The 17,678-nt window shown below is 31.9% G+C and overlaps 1 protein-coding gene across 2 annotated transcripts in view; it reads right to left on the bottom strand.

Annotated features, from left to right (window-relative positions):
* Nucleotides 1-3,885: 3,885 nt before the first annotated feature.
* Nucleotides 3,886-17,678, bottom strand: part of LOC130444015 (uncharacterized) — a 102,933-nt gene continuing 89,140 nt past the window's right edge. For both annotated transcript variants that reach the window (XM_056778971.1, XM_056778973.1), the window contains exon 5: nucleotides 3,886-12,393. In XM_056778971.1, the coding sequence (XP_056634949.1) occupies nucleotides 12,218-12,393 (176 nt within the window). In that variant the 3' untranslated portion in view covers nucleotides 3,886-12,217. The remainder of the gene's footprint in view (nucleotides 12,394-17,678) is intronic.

The raw sequence follows: 17,678 nt of genomic DNA, 5'->3' as shown, positions 1-17,678 counted from the left end.
TAAGGTATAATTTTTCCGGGAGTCCTATATATAATTTCCCGAGGATTATCTTATTTTGGAAAACGTATGAACATAGGCGTAGGTATCAGTTTTGATGACACTATTGAGATAGTTTCTCATATTCACTCTACCGAATATATCATATATATATTTCTGTTTTGATAAAAAGTGATTCGAAATATAATATTGATTGTAAAGTATCCTAAACTAGCAGTTTCATCCACTGAAATTGAGAGAGATATTGAGGATAGTACAATGAGCTTGATATAATTGAAAAAGTACATATCGTTCATTACAAAAGGAGACATCTATTAAATCTAAAAACTCATCAATTTCGACAACGAAATGATAATGAAATATGTATTTATATAAATGATACTAATAATGAATAAGTAAAATATAACAGATAGACAGAGCAAAAGAAGAATCAACACTCGAAGGAAATTATTCCTTTCGTAACCATAGATGTTAGTAATACGTTCAATTCGGTGAATTGAGAGACTATAGTAAATCTCTTAAGAGATAAGTACCTTGTTTCCTTTTACTTACTCCGTTTGGTAGAGAATTACCTTAGCAACAAACAGCTCCTGTATGAAATTGAGGATGGTTTGAGAAATAAGAAAGTATTCGCAGTATTCACAGACTAAAGCTACTCGACAGATGCTACCTTATAGGCTAGACATAGCTATAGCCATCACTGGAAGAAGAGCTAAACAGTGTCATACGAATTTTGAAGAGATGACTTGACGACCATGGACTATTGCTAGCGATGGAAAAGACCGACCAAAGGCGAAAAAGTTGATAGGATTCAACATAGATTCGATAATGAGTTTTGTAGAACACATAAGAAAAGTAGCGGATACAGGATACATATCGGGGGTTCGACTACTCCCACGAGAAGACTGTTGACTGTTGTCACAAATTCGATACTTTTGAGCGGAGCAGATGAGATCCACCGCAAAATAATAGCTATACAACGCAGAGCTGCTATTCGAGTATGCAGTGCTTTATTTCAGAACCAGCAGTATTAGTCATTGCGGGAACTATACCAGTACATCTGCTAGTACTTGAACGCAGGAGAAGATACATGAAAATACGTAATGCGGAAAAGGCCTGCGATGTCATCGGTCAAGCCAGAATCGCGAACAAAGAAAGAGTCGTTACCATAGACCAATTTTGCTAAGTAGATTGTAAAAAATATTTCATTCAAATATTGTTCAACAGATTTTGAAGAATCAATAAAGACAATCATAAGCTTGATGAAATTTCAGACATTCGTATTATAAAATACACTATTGTTTTATCTTCTATGATCCACAAATTGGAAGCTTACTTAACTACCTAACCATCTTTTTCTTTTTAATAGCTTATATTCAAGAAATGAATGAGTTTGTTTGTTCTTCATATTTTCGCTTTTTCTTCGAGATGACTTACTCTCAGCATTTAACATCGTTTTGTTTGTCAAGATAGGGCACCAGCAGATCAGATGCTCGAACGTCTCTTATTCTCCGTTAGCACTTCCCAGTTCTAGAGTCTTGTGCTAATAATAGAATTTCCATTGATTACACCAATGGTCTTCATAATATTTTTTCTTCCAATTGATTGACCAAATCACTCCGAGTATCGTGCGATAACCTCTATTTGACCATATTTCTAATGTTTTCTCTTGGGCATTTTATTCAATTTTTTGTAAACCTATTCACCACTTTCCATTAACAGTATGATAGCTTTCTCTATTGCGTGAATATGCGCTTGGAAGATATTACATTCAATTTTTAGTCTGTACAGTTCCTTTGAATATACATTGGGTTTTTTTCTTTGCCCATCTGGGAAGATTGGAATTTCTTTTGTTATAAAGTAGTTTAGAATTTCTTTGGTAACACTTAAATGTGTCAACATTTTTACTTCAATCAAAATATATTTGGAAACCCAATATAATTATAAACAGCGATAAGGAGAAAATATATTTAGTACTTTGACATTGATATTAGTTATAGTTTTCATGTGCTTAGCTTTACTTTACATTTACAGTAAGTCTAGATTTGAGTTGGTGGCAAAACCCTTTACTTTGTCCGCCGCTGTCACGAGGGAGATTATCTCTATTGTTTGTCTTCTGATTTACCACTTGATGCTTTTTCCCGATAGCGCGTTGTTTATCTACCTGACCATATGTCATTACAATATGGGATATATGAGGCCTATATAGGTATATTGGAATTAATTATAGGATTATGAATAGAAGTTTGGTTTAATTATCTTTTAGCGATAAGAAGCGTGACATATGGTTGTTTTACCTCTCCCCAATTCTAGAGATATTGCTTTTTCTGTACAAGGAGATAGCAGTAATGGTAAACAATTCTTTAATAGACCGTGGGAGAAAATATGGAAATGAATAAATTAATGTACGACTAATAATCAACGTCCGTTATAAAAATTTTTAATCATAAATTTGGCTTAATCCATCTTTTTCTATATCAGTTAACAAATAAGGCGTCCATCTTACTCAGATATAGGTGATCCTCTACCATACATGCTACTGCTGATTCAATCCTTAAATTTTTTTCGATTTCATCATAGATAATCAACAATTTTTGGTAAGTAATTGCAGTGAGCGGGCATCCAGAGTGAGGTTTTCTTCTAATATTATCTGTCCTTTGTCAATTAAACACTATTGCTCTGGGAGAAGACTGACCAAAATATATTTCATTAAGAACATTTCTCTTTTTTAGACTTTCATTAAACAATGATAGATGATAGATAATGGAGTCAATCGAAGTCAATTTTCACACAAAATTTTACAATTTGAGTTTATGAAAGAATGGTGGATGTATTACGTTAAGGGGATCTTCTTAAAAAAATTAATAATATGCACGCTTTTGGGGGAAAATAAAAGAAACTAATAGAATTGATAAGTTGGAAAATATATTATAGTAGCATTGAAAATATGTACGCGTGAGGACCCATAGCTGGAATTTCTTTTAAAAAATATTTAAATTCAAATTTTTGTACTCAACTGTAAACATGGCAGATAGCTTCTTCCTAATTTTTTTCTCGACTTCTTCAATGTTGTTAAATTGGTATCCTTCCATGCCTCCTTTTATACGTGAAAGTTTTTAGCATAAAACTGTTGATAGGAAATATTTCTTAGCGCCGGAGTTTCGTCATGGAGGAAAATCTGATCTGCCATTTGATAATCACTATTTTACAATGTTATTAACACTGCCAAATAAAAGACTGGATTCTTGCTCTGGCTTGGGGAAACAAACTCTTGACGTGAAAAAAGCTAATCAGCATTGTTATTGATGTTTGATTTGAGTCAACGAGATGTTTTTGGATGAGGAGACGATAATGTTTTCCACTGATTTGATTTTCAGTTATAACTATAGCACTATGACTTATTACCAATTACAGAAAATCAGTTATTTCGGCATGTTTCAAATCAATCATCTTTCTGATTGTCAGTGAATGCCCTAGCACGATTCACAGTAACCCTTTCCCAAATCTTACATTAAAATGTGCTAAAAAAAAACTCCAAGATAACCTGCCACTAACTGACAGTTGACCAATTGTTACTCAATGGTTGATTAGCACAAGGTTTGTGATCAATCGACATGTCACCATTTTTGAACAATTCAAACGACTTTTGCTCTTGAGTTTTTTCCATTATCTGTGTAAGGCGTTTACAACAGTTTCAGCAGCTATTTTACAGAAAAACAAAGTAGCGCTCACGAAAATATCACTGCAAATGAACAGAAAAAACAACCACAGACGACACTGAATTGGTGTTGAGCTGCGCTAACATCCGCTCGTGAAATGCTGTTCCGGTTATGAGTGGGTTCCCTAGGTTATTTATTAAGATTTTCGTTGGAAAATAAAACTACAATGCACAAAGGTAATATATTATATTTGACTTAAATAGAGATAGAAATGGCAAACAACATAATCAAATCCAAATAACAAATATCAAAAATCCTCCTGTTTTCTATTGTGAGATTGGTTATAATTGTTATAATAATGATATTCTAGATAAGTTTTGATATTTGGATTTCAAATTGTTACTCATAGAGGGTATATTATGATAAATTATATTTATATATCTAACAGAAATAGTAAAAGAATGTAAATGATTTTTTTTGACTAAGTAGACACACAGCCAATTCTAAATAATTTAGAACTATTTACATTTATTACAAAATAGCATACTTTTTGTTACACGAGCAAAAACATTATTGTGTTCCATTTATTTTAATTGAGCCTCGTATACATATAAATCCAATTATATAGAAAATGGTTTTGAACTGTGAAAAAAAAAAGATATTGTTGATGAAACTAGATGATAAATTTTAAAAATATTTTAAGTAAAATGTCGAAATTATATAAGTGTAATTTTGTGGATTAACCACATTCTTATTAACATTAATGATATTCAATACATCTATTAACAGTATCTAGTTGAATCAACAATGCCCACATATATAATATAAAGAGAGCGAAGCAGCTGGTGTACAATTATATTTTTCAAATGATTGATAGTTTTTACAATATTATTTAAAATATACACACAAAACGGTTATGTCATCAATCATCTAATTGAAACATATTTATAAAGCTGTTATTAGAATGAGGCTAGACGAAGACATTATTTTTTCACGTATTATGATGATTATTAGTCGATGTCAGTGTTAAAACTGATTGTTCACGTGTTAAAAATATTATAAGCGTCAGTAGTGGATTTAAAACCGCTTGACATGATGCAATGCAACGTGCAAGAAGTTGCATGGAATTTCTTGCATGATCAAAATATTGGAAAGACGAATATTTCGCATTTCTTGACATTAAGGCCGCTTGACATGAAGCAATCCAACGTGCAATATATACAAGAAGCAATATTTCTGTCAGTTGTTTCATGCAAGATCTCGCACTTGCAGCATTATCGGTTTTGTGCCATTTTTATTGCATGCAAGTTGCAATTCTAGGAAGAATTCTAGTTACTTTTGGAATAACAACCAACCAAATGTCAGTCTTAGATCAGCTGACTTTCGTAAAACTAATTATTTCGACCTTGTCAATAAATATGAGCAAAAACAAAATCGAAATAAGGTTAAATTTACCACGAGGTCGAAACGATTAGTTTTACGAAAGTCAGCTGATCTAAGACTGACATTTGGTTGGTTGTTATGCCAAAAGTAACTAGATTTCTTCTTAGAATTGCAGCTTGTGCGCAATAAAAATGGTACCATATCGATAATGTCGCAATTATGCGATCATACATGAAACAATCACCTGAACTTCATCTGCGCATGCTTTTGATCAAGAAATATTGCGACTTTCATTGGATTGCACGTTATATTGCATCATGTCAAGAGAACTTTACAAGAAATTGCATTGATTGCATCATATCAAGAGGCTTTTAATAGCAGGCAGATTTCAAGAGGCGGCAAATTTTGTTTACAAGAAGAAGACAAGATTCTCATGAATCACTTCGTAAGTTTTCCATAGATGTACCAGAGAATTTCAAGTATTTGGAAGAAATAAACGTATAGAGAGAAAATACTAGAGAAATGGAAAGAAGACAACCAAAAATAGAAGATTTGATTAGACACCTGATGAAGATATTGGAATGGTTGCGTTTACTTCAGACTTAACACGTTTTTCGTTTCATAAATATTCGGTAAGAGGCCTATAACGGATTTAGCGAGATATTGAGTTACTATCGGTTCTAACGGAAAAGCCAGTGTTCTGGAAAAAATGTATTTCAATAATTTAGAAATAGACATATCAGGAATGCGTATACTTTCATAGCTACGTTTCACTCGCAGGGATTTTGATCATCAAGCCTATCTTTGTTTCTGTATGATCAGCATTTAGAATACATTTATTCAAACTTTGAGATAGCACACGTCAGCAGTGACAAATCGTTCAGGTGAGAGAGGTTTACTTATCTTAGTTTTAGAATTATATTTTTTTCATAAAAAGTGTAATTTAAATAATTGTGAGCTAAGGTATAGAAATTCAGCAGCCAGTAAAGGCGGTTAAAAATGAATAGCCTACGGGCAGTATATCTGTAAATTCGCCACTGGTAAGCGTATTAAAATAGTATTTTATTCACGAGTGTATAATGGAGGTGAACTTTATATGTCTTGCATATTTTCTAAACTTTATCCGTAAGAGTGAATTTTCGGCTAATTTTTGTCTTGGTATTTGGCACAATAACCAAAAAAGCTAATTCAAGATTTTTTAAATGGGTTATTTCCATTTAATACAACTCATGAATGAAATAACTATGTGAAGGGGTTACTTAATATCTTATCTTTGTTGCTAGGTATTTATTATCAGATACCTTAGTTAAAAAGTTATTGATATCTTCTCTAAAAAAAGTATTCGCTTTTTTAGGCTGGAAACTTTCTAAATTTCGTAATGCACGTAGTTTTTTTTATAATTCTCTAAATGTATACTTCATGTAAGGTGATCGTATTTCTAAACATTGAATAATAGGTCCATAGAATTGAAGATTGATATTTTGCCGATAATTCTGTAAAGTAATACTAACAAAGTCGATCCAGAGAATGAAGTGGTTTTCTTTTTTTGCCAGTCAACAAACATTCATAGGCCATATTATGAACTTTTCATAACTTCTCCTGTAATAAATTTAATGAGGCTACCTCAGCAGCTTATCTTATTTCTGGTGGTGTTAAAAAAACTGATCTTCATTTTTGGTTGATTTATTTAACGCAATTCAATACAAAATATCAAAACACCGAGAAATCTCTACAAACAAACAATAATGTTGACAGGTTCAAAACAAATTTATTTTGTTTCAAAAGCAAGATATACGACATGCACATTTTAAGTGGATGATGGCTCAATGAATATGCACCGTGTCTTCACAATTCACTTTTTATGTACAGAATTGAATTGAAATTACAAGAGAGAATTTGAAAATCCCGATTTTTGTAGCAAAAAGTTTTAATATAACTAAATCAAGGAAGCATCTGACAATAGTGATTATTGATTCATTAATCACTGCTGTGATTAATGGGTATTATTAAGGTAGAGCAAATAGACATATAATGAGTACATTATACAACAGTTGTGGATAAATAGTTTTAACACGGTTTTATGTTTAATGTCATTCCAAATTTTCTTATTTTATCTTATCAAAACAGGGCAGCTATAGAAAAAATGTTGTGTGCTATTTCTATTAAATGTGATTTTATGTTGTTCACAAAATTGTTCAGTTCGTTCATTTTATAAAATTTTTCCCTCACAAAATAAAACATCACATTTAACACTCATATCATAAATAACTATTTTAAGCTGAGAAATTAGATAGCAGTGATGGCCTCCAATTTTATTCTGATATATAAATTTGGAAACTACGAAATTGAACCACATGTATAACCATGAAAAAAATATTGAGAGAGAAGTCGTATTAACTGAAAACTGGATTTAATATATTTCAAGAAGACATTTACGTCATGGAGAAGTTTGCCAAACTGTGAATCAAGCAGAAACACAACAATCTATCAGGTAGCCATAAATCAACAGAATCAAAAATGGTAATAAGGTAAAGTAAACCTCTGCTGAGTTTTTGAAGGTAAAGAAAATCTCAAAGTAGATGGGCTTGCAATAAGTGGTAGGAAGGGAGAGAATGTCGAAGAGACAGTTACAGTATTTACCGATGGAATTGTTGTAATATATTATTGCCTCAGGAATCACAGCTAAACATCAGGATATTTGGTGAAATAGAAGTAATTGCACAATATCCGAGGATCATTGAAGAGAAAAAAAAAGAAACTCAACAAGAAGATAATTATTGGTAAAACAAACACCGGACAACTATTGTAAAGAGTGTAATGGAAAAGAAGAAACAATTAAGCAATTGCTAGGAGACGACACGGTGGTTTATTGTGAAGAAATAGCAGAATTAGAAAAAGTGAAAAGATAGGGGGATGTTATGTAGTAGACTAAGTTTCCAGATTGTGGAAAACAAACATGGACCTCTGGCTTCTGAAAGGAACCGCTACGAATCTAGATCGAGTTTATACGTTCAAAATTAACTTAATTTATTAATACAAACCATTTATTTGTCACAAATTTAATGAAAAAGAGTATCAAGGATAATTTTGACTAATGTTCAATTTTATTCATTCAGTATCTGATTTCAGAGCGCACTGGAAAAGAGAGTTGAACCAAAAAACTATTTTTTCAATGATAGTATCAAAATCTGGAATAATGTTCTGGAGACTTTTAGGTAACAGTTTAAATATAAATCAGCGAATCAAGTAGAGGTTATGTTACAAATATTTAGGAGTTTTCCTGTATAAAGTTTGTTTCGAAACTGTCAGTAATTGTTTGCAGATTCGCTGTGAGAGAGAAGTTAAGCTCGCCCAAGTTGTTTACGAACTTGTTCAAATCGATAGAATGGAAGAATAAAAGGTACATTTTTGAATCATTGATGGGAGGTTATAGCTGAAAGCGACTATAAAATCATTGATACATGACCTGCACAGAAAGAGTGATTTCTAATTTGGTAAATGTAATTTTACTTTCAACTAAGCCCCTTATCATTGAGAGGAGAGTTTTTACTCTATTGGAAATCGACCTTAAGTAACCGTTATTCATCTTCCGAGAGTTCTTACCGGCTGCAGAAAATGTATAAAACACAGTATTCATTTATCTACGTATGTTTAGCAGGGTCTCACTATACAAGAATTGTCGAGTCACTTGACGACAGATTAACCGCATTGTATATAACATTTTTTATAACATTGAATGTAGATACTACATTTGGCGCTTTACTCTTCTAAAAACGGTGTGCGAATTCACTGTAATTAAAGCTGTATGTGAAAGATGAAAATGAATTATTATTTTAAAAGTAGGTACACGCTAAGGACTATTTTTTACGTATATATAGTATATTGAATATGTATGACACACTTCATTTGGGAAAAATGGCAAAATGTCGTTAGACAATCGATAAGGAGTTTTGAGATATGACATGAGCTTAATTTGTTCCAAGGTTAAAGATTATAATAATTGTCGTAATTTTGATGTTACAGAAAGTTAGTCTAAAAATCATAAAAGTGAATCAAATGTAAGGATAATACATTTGATGATATATTTTTCCGTTTATATTAAGAAGTTAGTTGAGGACTTTTCGGAAATGATGACGTGAATAACCTGATCATGTTTTGAATTGGTACGAATCAAAGAGCAAGAAAAAATTGCGCAATAATTTTTATTTAAAACTTAATAGTATATTATTCACAAGTGTATATTGAAGGTTAATATAACTCATTAAACTCGGGTAGAATACTATACTTTATCCACGACTACGAAATATTTTTTTGTTGAAAAATTTTGTTATTAGAAACACTATTTTATTTTAACAAATCTTTCATTTTTCATTAGAATATAGTACATTTTTATCGAAAATTTTAAAAATTTTATAATATCTTCAAAATAATCAACATAAAAATCTATGTATTAGTTTTTTTATGAGGCAACTTCAGCAACTCCTCTAATTTCTGGTAGTGTTAACGAAAAGTCTTTTTCATTTTTTATATCCTTTTTAGTTGATGTTTTAATATAATTTGCTGTAAGATATCTAAACACTGAGAAATCTAAACATAAAATAATGTTGACAGGTTTAAGTCAAATTTAAGTTGTTTTAAAAGGTACTTCAATTTATAGATTGTTTCAAAACCCATAGTACGTTGAGAAACACATATACAAATGTCTCTAATAGCTCAATGTTAATGTTCCATGTATACAACTGTAGGTCACGGGTTCGAGTCTAGTTTAGGAACAATTACTTTTACATTTTTTTTAATATGTACAGAACTGAATTGAGAATATTCAGTAGTGTTTTACATGCTAATATTATAAAAACCGATTTTTTGTATCAAAACCATATATTATAACACAGCTAAAACATTAAAGCATTTGATAGCAGTGATTGATGATTCCTTAATCACTGCCGTGATTATTGAGATAGAGCAAGCAGATGTACAATGTGTACAATGATGTACGATGTGTACATTATACAACAGTCGTGGATAAAATCTAGTATACAACTGAATAAAGGTTTATAAACACAGAAATACCATAAAGTAGCAATTACTTTCTGACGCTTGACTTTAAATTCGTACGTCAAATTCAGTCACGTAACTATGAATTGCAGTGGCTATTTGTAATGGTAATTTATATTTTCCCATTGTAAATTAAAAACTTTTCAAGGAATCAATAGTATTTTTAAGTAAAAAAATTTCGAAAATAATTTATTTTGTGTCGTAGTTTGGGTTAAACATTGCGGCCACTCTCATTTGGCCACACTGTCTCTATCAAGGCACTGTTCTATAACAATTAGATTATTAGATTAGAAAGCCATCTGGAATATATGTACCGTTAAATGTAAAAAGCAACACATTAAAGCTAAACTTTGGGTAGCATTTTTTAGCGGATATTAAAGTGAATTGGTTTGATTAGTCGGATGAAAATTAATCGATACATGTAGCGAAAAAGATTAAGTTAGCAGCTGTTGACTGATGTTTCAAAAAGTTTCATAATAAATTATTTAGATATTTATTCATAGTTGCATTGAAATTTATGACATAGAATCATCATTTATTAAAAGAGATCTAAGATTTGGATCTTTCAATGGCGAGAATATACCGATTACTTTATACGTTCTGCTTTCCTGCGCTTGACCTCTTTTATTTGGAAAAGACACAAAATGTTTTATGAAAACCGACAAATATTATCTTTTTTTCTAGCATCGATTCAACCTCCGTTTAAGAACCACAAGGTACCCCATTCCTTTAGTATGTATCCTTTCATGTTTAACAGACTTTAGCATCAAAAATTGATCATTAAAGATGGATTAATGTAATGAGAAAAAATATAGAATGTTGGCGTAATTCCATGATTGTTATATTGTTTTCTAGCATCAATACAAACTCCGTTTAAGAACCATAAGGTACCCCATTCCTTTAGTGTGTATCATTTCATGTTCAAAAGACTTTAGCATCATAAATTGATCATTAAAGATGGATGAATGTAATAAGAAAAGACACAGAGTGTTTTATTAAAATCCATAATTGTTATCATGTTTTCTAGCATCGATACAAACTCCGTTTGAGAACCATAAGGTACCCCATTCCTTTAGTGTGTATCCTTTCATGTTCAACAAACTTTAGCATCAAAAATTGATCATTAAAGATGGATGAATGTTGTGAGAAAAGATACAGAGTGTTGGCGTAATTCCATGATTTTTATATTCTTTTCTAGCATCGATACAAACTCCGTTTGAGAACCATAAGGTAACGCATTCCTTTAGTGTGTATCCTTTCATGTTCAACAGACTTTAGCATCAAAAATTGATCATTAACGATGGATGAATGTAATAAGAAAAGACACAGAGTGTTTTATTAAAATTCATAATTGTTATCATGTTTTCTAGCATCGATACAAACTCCGTTTAAGAACCATAAGGTACCCATTCATTTAGTGTGTATCTTTTCATGTTCAATTGACTTTAGCACCATAACTTGATCATTAAAGATGGATTAAAGTGATAAGACACCGAGTGTTTTGTAAAAATCCACAATTATCATCTTCTTTTCTAACATCCATACAAATTCCTTCTCAGAACCCTAAGGTTGAAATTTGACGTCCTTCACATTTAACGCTACATCAATTTCAGATGACGTGATTGCATTTGACGCTGTTTAAGTGTAAAGATACTAAATTGGCACCTAATTTTTGTAGGCTGACTAATAAGGTTGAAATTAGAATAGAAAACAGAGCGTGCGGTTCTTAAATAGCGATAAAAATCTATTTCTGGATCGGATGCGCAATCAGGTTATCTATCTGATCTAAGATCACAATTTCCGAAAAGCCCTTCGTGCTCAAATTTACTGAATTCTAATTATTTCGCCTTAGATAATTTGCATGGGAGTTAAGATATTTTGCCACATATTAAACATTTTAGATAACATTCTAAAAATTTTGAGACTAGATTCTTACATTCTTCATGTCGTTTTGTTTACATAGCCTCAATGAAATATGAATAGAAATTAAAAATTTTAAACAAACCGACACAAAAAACGAAAATTATATTAAATATTTAATATAAAAATATTTTAAAATTAAATCATATTTTTTTGTGTAATTACCAACAATTTTTTTATTGTTTTTTCATATTTGTGTCTTTTTAATTCTGGAATAGTTCATCCAATTTACTTGGTTTATTGTCTGCAGGTCCGTAGTCTATGACAACTCCTTCACTATTGGGTTGTAAGGCATCAGAATCAATTTGTAATTTCGCTTCTACTGGAGCGGCTACTAAACTTCCATGGGGTCCTTTTATCATATGTACAACATTCATTCCTAGAAAAAAAAAGGAAAACATACAGGAAGCTCTAAGAAACAAATTTACTCCGTAATATACTTTCTATCGTCGTTTTTTGTAATTACATTAAAATATATTAAAAAAAGAAACAATACGGACAAAAATCATATAGTGATATGGACTGCTCTCCACCCCGTGATGTGATTCACTTAGTAATTAATTCAGGTCTCTCTGTCCGTGAAGCTGTTTTCGCCGAATTTGTAATACCTTGTAAATCTCTCAAGAAACATACTCAGTTGGTGAGGATTTTTTCTAAACAAATCTTCCCCAAATTTCATAACTTATGTTCTTGTAATGATTGGATTGATTTTTTTGACTATATTGACTCATTTGACAACATTTCCTCTTCGCTCTCGTAAAACTAATCATCACAAATCATGGACTACGGAATATGAGATCACTCTTGTATATTAAACAGTTCAGAGACAAATCTCACATATTCAATTATATCAATAACTATAGATTATTGTATCGGAAAACTATCAAAACTATTGCAACAATCGCATTTCGAGAGCTAAAAATTCCTCGAAAGAAACTTGGTCTATTATCAATGATTTGAGAATCAAAACGCGTTTTCCAAACACTATTGACATCGACCCATGTGAACTTAACAATTTTTTGTGAACGTTAGTCAGAATATTTGCTCTAAAATATCTCCAACTCGTGATGCTCTTTCTTTTTTCGTTTCTTCTAAAAGAATCAGTAACTGTCTCTTCCTTAATCCTGTAAATAGATTTGAGCTAGAGCAAACCATACTCAACATTCAAAACAAAATTTTCTGCGGCAACGATTGATTATCAGCTAAGTTATTTTAGAATTTTCCAAAAGTGATGATTAACGTTTTATGTTCTCCAATCTTTTAAAAGGAGGCTTTTCCCTAACTGTATAAAAACAGCTATAATTCCTCTGCACAATGGTGGTGAGAATAATAACCCTAGTAACTATCGCCATATTACATTATTACCAATCCTATCGAAGATAATTGAACGACTAATGAAAACATAAAATCTTGATAGCTGAACAATTTGGTTTCCTACCTAATAAATGACGCTATGTTTTTTGTTCTAAATGAAATATATACCTCACTTAACAATAAATTTTATACGGCTTCAGTTTTTTGTGATTTCGCTAAGGCCTTCGATTGTGTTGATCATAAAATTCTGATTAACAAACTAGAATATTATGGCATCCGACGTATTCTCTTAAAACGGTTTGTATCTTACCTTGAATGTCAAAAACAATTGGTAAGAGCTAATGGCAAAGTTCCAAGTAAATTGCCAGTTAGCAGTAGTATACCTCAGGCTTCAGTTTTGGGCTCAGTTCTTTCTTTTGCTACTCATTAATGATGTCACAGACTTACGGATTAATGGTAAATTCACTTTATTCGCAGATGACTCTAGTGTAACCTAGAGTGGTCCAGATATTCATTCCACCATAGGCAAAGATCTCATTACTATTAAGTCCTTGTCTGACGCCAACGGTCTCTGTTTAAACACCGAGAAAAATTTAGTTTTATCCTATAAAGGGGATTTACCAGCTCTAAAACTAAACAGTGATTTGATACGATCCTCAAATTCGAACAAGTTCCTTGTTCTACATATTGATGGTGCCCTTCAATGGTCTGTACATGTAAAAAACTTGGAAAAAAAATTTTCCTTTGCTTGTTTTGCGATTGAATCTTTGTCTGAACAGTTCAATTATCTTACTGCTTTAACAACTTAATTCTCGTTGTTCGAATCGCATAATCGGTATGGTTTGCCTTTCTGGGGGTTTTGTAGTTTGCACCTCTTCGAATCTATCTTCAAATTACAAAATAGAGCTATTCGTTACATCTATGGTTTAAGTCGTGCGAATTCTATTTTAAAAAATACAAAATTCCAGCTCTCCCCGCTCTTTTTATTTTAGAATCTGTTTGTTTGGTTCGCAAACACTTTCACAACTTAACTGAATTTGAACATTTACTTAAGTGTACACTTCTGATCTGGTAAAAAATTCCATCATCTTCAGTGCCAAAAAATTATTCAATCAGCTACCTTCGGAATTAAAAATGGCAAATACCTTTAATAAATTCCGAAGATTGACAAAGACATTTCTGCTTGAAAGACCTTATTCTGTGGCAAAAGTCTACAATTTACCATAGAATCAATAGAATAGTATAATTCAATTAAATGTGAAGTAAGATATTATATACGAGGATATGTTGAAAAATTTTTAGCCTACTATAGAACCAAACAAAATTTTAATGTCAAAATATTTTATTACTCAACATATTCTCCTCTTAATTGGATGCATTTGTTACAGCGAAATGTTTCTTCTTGCTCTGCAAACCAGACCTCCACAGCTTTTATTACCTCCTCGTTGGAAGAAAATTTACGATCTTTTAAACTTTTTTTTAGTTGAGGAAAGAGATGATAATCGGACGAAGCCAAATCCTAAATCACGAATTTTTTGCATGGCAACATGAGATTTGTGTGCAGGGGCGTTGTCCTGCAAAAACATAACACCTTTGGATCGCTTTCCGCGTCTTTTCTTTTCAATTTTTTCCCTTAGAGTGGTCAGTAATGTCGAATAGTAATCTCCAGTTATTGTTCTAGCCTTATCCAACAAGTCAATCATGATTACTTCATGGCAATCCTAAAAAACTGAAGCAAGAACTTTCCCAACAGATTTTTAGACACGGAAATTCTTACGTTTTGGAATACCAGAGTGTCGCCACTCCATCGATTGTTGCTTTGTTTCTGGATCGTAGAAATGTACCCAAGCCTCATCCATAGTAACATTTCGGTTTAAGAAGTCTACATCGTTTTCAAATCGAGCACAGATCGAACGCGATGCTTCTACCCTTGCACGCTTTTGGTCAACATTCAAACATTTGGGGATCCATTTTGCAGCAATTTTTCTCATGTCCAAATTGACGTGAACTATATGATGAACGCGTTCGTGTGAAATATTCAGTGCTTCAGATATCCGTTTTAGCTCAATTCGACGGTCTGATAAAATCATGTCATGAACTGCATCAATATTTTCGGGGATAACACAGAAACTGGCCTTCCCGATCGGTCATCATTCTCAATGGAAACTTTACCTCTTTTGAAGCTTGCAGTCCAATTTTTCACGGTCGCATACAAAGGACATTGTTCACCAAGGGTATTAGACATATCTTCGTAAATCTGCTTACCTCTTAAACCTTTTAAATAGAGGTACTTGATGATGGCTCGATACTCCAATTTTTCGATTTTCACAATTTCGGTGGACATCTTTTTTCTTTTAATTTATTGCGTAACTCTGGTTTACTTTTTTGACGTCAAATTTTACACTGACACTTTGTCAATAAAATTGTAAAATTTTCTAATGACAATAAAACTTATCTCTCTCTCTACATAGAGGACTCCTTTCCTCCTATTAGAACTAATGTTAACTAGTGGGGATTTCCGATACATTACAACGGACATTCAATTTTTCAAAAAACGGGTCCAATTTATGCTTTTCAATATCAAAAATATTGAAACATTACTTTATGATTCTTTACTTGGGAATTAACAGTTGATCTTCATTTCATGGGAAGAAAGAAATCACTTCAGATATTTCTAATGCAATTAAAATCTTTGTAACATAATTCAAAACTATTTCGAAACAAAGCATTGAAAACGCAATGACTCCAATCCTTTGAGATATTTTGCCAGTTTCTAGACCGAAGTGGCAGTCTTTGTAACTCTAGTTATAGTCTAAGGCTCATGTGGTTCATTTTAAACAGTTTGTAAAGGGTATATTCCACCCAACGCCCATCAAACTATTTATTTACAAATTACCAAAATGGTGGATGCTACAGAAAAAACTTGGTGTAAATAAATTGGCTGCTATGGGCAAACAAATTGGTATGTTTTGAAATCTGAAAGATCCCGAACTTGATAAGAATCATTAATTTCGTGGAAATCAACCACAGTTGCCGACAACAACATAAATAACAAATAGTGGAAGTAATTATCGAGAATCACTTGCTTATAACTATGTTGTTGAAAATCCATGTTTCACACACACAAGATCTTACTAAAGCATCTTTAATAGTAGACTGACAAACCGGAAGTAGTTTAAACTTGTTAATAATGACCTCAAGATATGAGGGTATGGAATGTACTAGTTGAAATGGAGGATTTAGGATAAGTAATCAATGAGTTAACGATTAAGTCACTACATTTTTGCCACACCACATAAAGATTTTTTTGTTTGTTAAAGTAAACAAGTCGAATTATACGTATAAGGTGAGTTAGAATCATTTTTATGTACGACGCAAAACCATCTTGTTAAATATTAATTATACAGACAGGTCTAAATTTATAAATACGCTGCTCGACACAATCAACGACATACTCAAAAACATATAAATTAAATTTCGATGAAAATTCATACATATACACATATACATACATATACACACAATTTCACTTTGAAATCCAATTATTCATAAAGATATAACATTAAAATCAAATTAAAATATCAAAATAAAGTTTAAATTAATCTTCTTCGAAATCGAATTCTTCCTGACTAGTTTTATTCTACTTTGACGTAATCTTCCCAATGTCAAAAACTGAGTCAAAATATTTCCCTCGCAAATAAAAAGTCACTTATAGTACGACGTGTTACGATAGTGAAGAAAAAAGTTGTAATCCATTTTTTTGAGTCTCTTTATCTAAACCTTACCAAGTTTGCAGTTGTTACCCTATTCGCGAAGAAAACAATGATCAAGATATTGATGTTCAACTATGGCAAAGAGAATAACTGGTTTTCTATTGAGATCCTCGAATTTTTGTCTTCAATAAAAATTTGGGTAATGAAACCCGGATCTGCATGAATGGATTGTTTAATATATATTGCAAACACAATCTCATTAAAGCAGACTGAGCTTAAACTCTTTACTTTTTGTCCAAAGGCATGAGGATATGAGACATACTAGTTTGAATAGATGCAGGGTGAGTAATTGGTGCTATAAATATTAATTCAGCTCAACTTGAAAAGGAATTATCGAAAATAGGAGATTACCATCTTATCCGAAATATAAGCAGCCATTTTCGAAGTGCCTGGATAAAGCTAAATGAGCTACGTATGAAGAATAAAGTTGTGTGGAGTAGAGGGAAACGAAATAGCTTGTTAAAGTACAGAATACTAGAGATAACACTGGGAAAAGAAGGTAGATAGGGATAAAAACAATTATTGCAACAATCTCAGGGGTAAAGACAGACGAAGATGCATCTAGGAAACTATAACT

Source organism: Diorhabda sublineata, chromosome 5, assembly GCF_026230105.1.
Source record: "Diorhabda sublineata isolate icDioSubl1.1 chromosome 5, icDioSubl1.1, whole genome shotgun sequence".
NCBI lineage: Eukaryota > Metazoa > Arthropoda > Insecta > Coleoptera > Chrysomelidae > Diorhabda > Diorhabda sublineata.
The sequence above is the reverse complement of the archived record's forward strand: the minus strand, read 5'-3'. Positions and strand labels throughout refer to the sequence as shown.